The sequence below is a fragment of the Fukomys damarensis genome, unplaced genomic scaffold, assembly GCF_012274545.1.
Source record: "Fukomys damarensis isolate Sample0158 unplaced genomic scaffold, DMR_v1.0_HiC HiC_scaffold_19, whole genome shotgun sequence".
Lineage (NCBI taxonomy): Eukaryota > Metazoa > Chordata > Mammalia > Rodentia > Bathyergidae > Fukomys > Fukomys damarensis.
This window is the reverse complement of record NW_022900931.1, coordinates 61,953,314-61,959,111: the sequence shown is the minus strand read 5'-3', so window position 1 is coordinate 61,959,111 and position 5,798 is coordinate 61,953,314. Positions and strand designations below refer to the sequence as shown.

At 52.1% G+C, this 5,798-nt stretch overlaps 2 protein-coding genes across 2 annotated transcripts in view; both read right to left on the bottom strand.

Moving 5' to 3' along the window:
- Window positions 1-931, bottom strand: part of Clptm1 (CLPTM1 regulator of GABA type A receptor forward trafficking) — a 24,810-nt gene extending 23,879 nt beyond the window's left edge. The window contains exon 1 of the mRNA XM_010623203.3: window positions 812-931. Coding sequence (XP_010621505.1) covers window positions 812-838 — 27 coding nt within the window. The 5' untranslated portion in view covers window positions 839-931. The remainder of the gene's footprint in view (window positions 1-811) is intronic.
- Window positions 932-4,503: 3,572 nt separating this feature from the next.
- The window catches only part of Apoc2 (apolipoprotein C2), a 2,114-nt gene continuing 819 nt past the window's right edge, over window positions 4,504-5,798 (bottom strand). The window contains exons 2-4 of the mRNA XM_010623204.3: window positions 5,164-5,230; window positions 4,867-5,026; window positions 4,504-4,750 (exon numbers count right to left, since the gene is read on the bottom strand). Of these exons, the coding sequence (XP_010621506.1) occupies window positions 4,660-4,750; window positions 4,867-5,026; window positions 5,164-5,218 (306 nt within the window). The 5' untranslated portion in view covers window positions 5,219-5,230 and the 3' untranslated portion in view covers window positions 4,504-4,659. The remainder of the gene's footprint in view (window positions 4,751-4,866; window positions 5,027-5,163; window positions 5,231-5,798) is intronic.

The window sequence follows — 5,798 nt, the reverse complement described above, 5'->3', positions numbered from 1 at the left end:
CGCCCCCGCCGCCAGCCCCGCCCCGTCCCAGAGAGCGTCAGCGCGATCGCGCGAGATTTCACATACAGACAGAGACATTGGGCCGCCGTATCTGGCTAAAGTGCCTCAGCCCCACTTTTCGGAAGAGCCACTTCCGGCTACAAAAGGTACCAACCTGGCCACCGTATTCCACGGGCTCCACAGCTTGTTTGTTTTCACCTGTAGAGCTGCTGTATCCTCTGAAGTCCCTGAACTTTCTGAACTAACAAAGGCGTTTCTCTCAAATTCTATTCATTCACCCTCTAATCAACTACCTTTTCGAATTATATGCGCCTTCCACGCCATCCTGCCCTCTTCGACCTGCCAATTCTGCAGTTCTTTCATTCCGTGTTTCTTGAGCTTTTCCAGCCACCGTAACGCGTGAAAAGGTCCCACTCGAACCTCGCCTTCTCTGCATTAAAGAAACTCCGGCCACCATATTCGCAGATAAGGAATTTTGCCCAACGCTCCTAGACAACTGTTTTGTTTGTTTGTTTGGGGGGTTTTTTTTTTCGTTCTTTTTTTGAGACAGGGTCTCACTGTGTAGTTGAGACTGACCTGGAACTCACTAGGTAGCCCAGGCTGGTCTCTAACTCACAGTGATCCTCCTGCCTCAGCCTGCCGAGTGCCGGGATTACAGGTGTGCGCCACCACGCCCGGCTTCTTAGACAACTGTTAACGCCGCCTTTCCTCTATCAAGTCCCAGGCGTTCCAGTTTTTGCGCATTCAGGGTCCCTCTTTCACGGTTCTCACGACCACTTCCCCAGGCTTTGGGGTAGCCTAGCCTGCGCGCCTTTATGTTCCCCGAGAGGTCCCTCATGACTCCGCTTGGAGGGCTTTTAGGAATTCCAGGATTTTTCACTAGCTGTGCAGCTTCTTTCAGCTCCAAGGTTTTGAGGGTGGCCCCAGGCAGGATGTCATGGAGGCTAAAGAAGACAAAAAAAAAAAAAAAAAAAAAAAAAACACCTCTGAGATTTAACTGCTACCAATGAGCTGGGTGGAGATCTCACCTAGATTCAAACTAGTACAGACAGCTGATTGTTTTTGGTTTTGTTTTGTTTTTTGGTACAGGGATGGAGCTCAGGACCTTGCAGTTGTGCGGCAGGTGGTGGAACCACTGAGCTAAATCCCCCGACCTGCTGACTGTTCTTAGCAGGTGACTTAGTTCACTTAGCTCTCTGAGGCTCGGTATCCCTTGTTACAACTAAGTGGGCCAATAAAGTCCCAAGTTCTTATGTGCAAGAAGGAAAGAATAGGGCAGGGATTTAGCTCAGTGGTGCCACCAACTGCCTCACAAACGCAAGGTCTGGAGTTCAATCCCCAGCACCACAAAAACAAACAAACAAACAAACAAAAAACAATTGCTAAATGTACACCCTGTAGTATGCACTCACTGGGATTCTCCAAATCCTCTGTCACTGAAGAACACCACCACCACCAAAGCAAAACAACAAAAAGCAACTAATGAGTAATAATCAGCCTTACATATTACAAAACAGATATCTCATAGCTTTTGTTCCTTTGTTTTGCATTTCTTTTTTTGAGACAGAGTCTTGCTTTGTAGTTCAGGCTGGCCTTGAACTCACAGCAATCCTCCTGCCTCAGCCTCCCCAGTGTTCCTTACAGGCACGTGTCACCATGTCTGGCCATAGGCCCATTCTTTAAATTCATGATGAAGTGACCATACTAAGTCCCTCAGAGAGAGATTGTGATGATTTTGTGAATCTGAACCTTATATATTTTGATAAATTTTTTTTTGAGACAGGGTCTCACTATTTAGTTGAGACTGACCTGGAACTCACTATGTAGCCCAGGCTGGTCTTGAACTCACAGCAATCCTGCCTCAGCCTCCCGAGTGCTGGGATTACAGGTATGGGCCACCACACCTGGCATTTTTTTGTTTATTTGTTTGTTTTTGGTACGGGGATTGAACTCGGGGTAGGCGGTGGAACCACTGAGCTAAATCCTCGGCCCAACCTTATATATTTTGTAGTCCTCTTTTAAAGAGGTACAGAACTAGGGAGCTGGATGTGGTGGTGCAGGTCTGTAATCCCAACATTTTGGGAGGTTCAGGTAGGAAGATCACAAATTCAAGCCCAGCCTAGGAAACACAGTGACTTAGTGAAACCCTGTCTCAAAAAAGGTCTGGTCACACAGCTCAGTGCAAAAGCCCTAGGTTCTATCTCTAGTACTGCATGGGGGCGGGGTGGGGGGTAAGGTTCGAGGTGTGACTCAGTGGTAGAAGACTTGCTTAGGAGGCATTGGGTTCCTTGTGGGGATTACATGTGCAAATTTAAATAGATTAACACAGGAAGCCAGGCAAGGACAGATTTTGAAGCCTAACCTGTGGCTTCACCTTTGCCTTCAGCTGCCCCTGTTCCCACCTCTAGTTACAAAACGTCCCAAGGTGCTCTCCAGGCCTCCTACGCTGGGGTTCGGGTCTGGTGCGGCCTAAGGGTCTCTCGCTAAACTGTGAATTTGGACAGGGGCACAGGACGGGACCACTCTGAACTCCACTAGAGGGCGCCCACCACCAACCAGGAGCTGCGAGTTCAGATCCTAAGGGGACCAGGCTGGGCACTGAACTTCTAAGCCCTAGGAAAGAATGGGGGCGCAGACTCAGTCTAAGGGAGGAGGAGTCTAGGGTCCAAGTTCTTGGGAAGGAGGAGTCTGGGGACCTGGACTTGGATCCTCAGGGAGCGGAGTGGGGGTCTGAGAAAGGGAGGAGGAGTCTGAGAATAGCACCCGGATTGGTTGGAAGCCGCCCTGGCCTGGGCAGTGGCTCGGTTTGGCCTGAGTCCGTGGGAAACAAGTGGACAGAGCAGGGATTGTTCCCGCAGGGTCTCCCCCTCCTGGGGCCTGGCAACCTCAGTTCTTCCCAGGCCCTGGGGACTTTGGGGGATTGCCCGCAACCCCTCCTGGGCCCCTGTTTTCTCCTGGGTCACAGCTGCCAGACTCAGGACTGGGAAAGCTGCCCCAAGAGTGTTGAAAGACTGGCTCGGGTTAATGCCAAGCATGTCAGAGAGATCCAGGCCGTGTACCCCAGGACAACAGCCTCAGCCATGGCACTTGGGGGCCGGGAGAACCCTCAGCTCCTTCCGGCCCACACACCCTGCACCCATGGGCCCAGCACGGTCCTCCCTTGGACCATGGAGCCTCTGCATTTCCTTGTGTGTCCTGAGTGTTCTGTTTCATTTTTCCTTTTGTCAGTACAGAGGGTTGAACCCACGAGCTCTACAACTGAGCTACATCCCCTTCTTATCTATTTATTAGTGATGAGTTTTTGTTTTCTTTTGTTAGGTAAGCTCTCACTGTGTAGTCCAGCCTGGCCACGAACTTGTGATCCTCCTGCCGCAGCGTCCCAAGTAGCTGGAATTCCAGGCCCTATGCTTTTTACCGACTGCTAGATTCCCTCTTCTACACACTAACCACCCTACCCCCACCTGCAGCCCAGTCAGTTCCTGGCAGTTCACACCCACAACAGCACAGCATTCCCTGCGGCCAGCCCCCACCTACCGAGGGCGGCCACACCCTGGGGCCTGGGTCTCTTCCTCTTGCTCCTGCTCGTGGCCCACAAGGTCTGAAATGCTCTCCAGCTGCCGTCTTCTTGCTCCCTGCAAGCCAGGGTTTCTCTGTGGCTCCCGGTGAAGCATTATTTCTACCACATATGAGGGACAAGAGGTTACGACACCTTATACAAGAGCCAATGTCACTAGAAGTGTTTAGAGCTGAGCCAGGCCCCGATGGGCCAATGGCTTCTTGGGAGACCAGGTGAGGACAGGTCTGTCTTCCCTGCTGTGTGCCTGTGTCTGGGCAGGGTGCAATAAATGTGGGCGTGAGGTGAAAGATTGGAATTGGCAAGGAGCCCAGGCTTTAGCTGTCTGTCTTCGTGGGTCCCTGCTACCTTGGGCACTGACTTCCTCAGTTGGACAAGGACTTGTGGGTGCCAACACCTTGTCCATCACAGGACTGTGTCAGAAAACGCTGGAGGTGGCACATTTCAAGTGTCAAACCCAAAAGCCAGGGTAGAGCTCAGTAGTAGACCACTTGCCTAGCTTGTGTCAGGCCCTGGGTTCCATTCCCAGCATCGTAAAGAAAAACAGAAAAAGAGTCACCCCAGGGTCTGCATGCCCCCAAAGGCCACTGCAGATAACTTGTGTCTGTGATCTGTCCCAGACCTCGGTGTGGAGAGGTGACCCCCTGTGCCCTGATTATATATTGTCCATATTCGCCTCTTCATTCCCAGGAACCAGGCCTCCCATCAGGACTACCTACACACAGTAGGTGCTCATTAAAATGTTGCTTGGGGGCCGGGGATTTAGCTCAGTGGTGCCGCCACCGCGTGCCTCAGAAGCACAGAAGGTCCCAAGTTTGATCCCCAGTACCAAAAAACCAAAAACAGGAAAATGTCGGTCGGACTGAATCAGTCCCTCCGTGTTGTTGGGCCTAAGAAAAGCAGCCACACTGAAGGGAACAAAGGACAGCTTATTTCTAAAAATTTATTCATTGTTCATTTATTGATAAGATCCAGGCCAGAGTTGGAGGCAGAAAGCTGAGAACGGCGATGCACAAGCTCGGCCCCACCCTGGGTAGCCAGGCGACTTGGGCTCTCCCCTCTGCCCCCCCCCCGTTGCCTGGGTGTCACTGGTCTCCCGCAAGGATTGTCATGATTTGGTCAGTAAAGATGCCTGTGTAAGTGCTGATGGCTGCTGAGCTTCTGCTGTACATGTCCCTGGAGAGAAAGGAGACGTGGCAGAACAGAGACCTGGAGCCCCGGGTCTGAGGGAGGAGGCTGGGCCGGGCCTCCGAGGCCCGGATGAAGTCGGTCTCCCGGACGCACAGGCCTACCTGATCTGCTCGTCTACAGTGGGCAAGCCCGTCCTCTCGTACAGGCCCTGTGCCGCTGCCTTGGCGTTGTCCCAGTAGCTGAAGAGGGTCTCCTGCACCTGGGCCAGCAGGTGTGGGCTGGCGGGCTCGTCTTGCTGGGCCAGAGGGTTGCCCTGGACTTCTGTAGAGCAGGAGTGAGGGTTAGTGTTAGGGGCTGCGGGTGGAAATGAAGGTGTGGACAGAGGTGTTGGAGGCCAGGCCAGAGGCCTGGCTGGGAAGACACTTGTGGCCCGAACCCTCCTCAGAGACCCTGCTCACCACATCCCAGCAGCAGCAGGACGAGACAAAGGGGCAGCAGGAACCGGGTGTCCATGGTTTCGCAGACCTGGAGCGAGAAAAGGTGCCTGCTGCTCGGTCCCACCCCTCACACGTGGGGGCTGAGATCTGCACCGTCTCCCCGCCTGCCTGACCTGAGTCCCGAATGCCTGGGATGAGGCGTCTTCCCTGGGCCTCCAATTCTAACATTCTGCAATTCTGTTCCTAATTTTGACAGCTTATACCCCAATTTTTTAAGGGGGTATTGTGGAGGATTAAAGCCAGGGGTGCTCTGCTATTGAGCTACATCCCTGGCTTTTTGTTTTTTGTTTTTTGTGAGTTTTTTTGGTACCAGTGATGGAACTCGGGTTCTTGCACTTTCAGGGCAGTCAGGGGCACCACTGAGCGAAATCCCTGGCCCCCTGGCTCATTTTATTTTATTAATTAATTAATTTATTTATTTATTTTTGGGCTTTTTTGAGACAAGGTCTCACTATGTAGTCTGGGCTGGCCTTGAACTCACTATACAGCCCAGGTTAGTCTTGAACTCATGAAGATCCTCCTGCCTCAGCTTCCCAACTGCTGGGATTACCAGTATGCATCGCTATACACAGCCCTATTTTTTTTTTTTTTTTTTT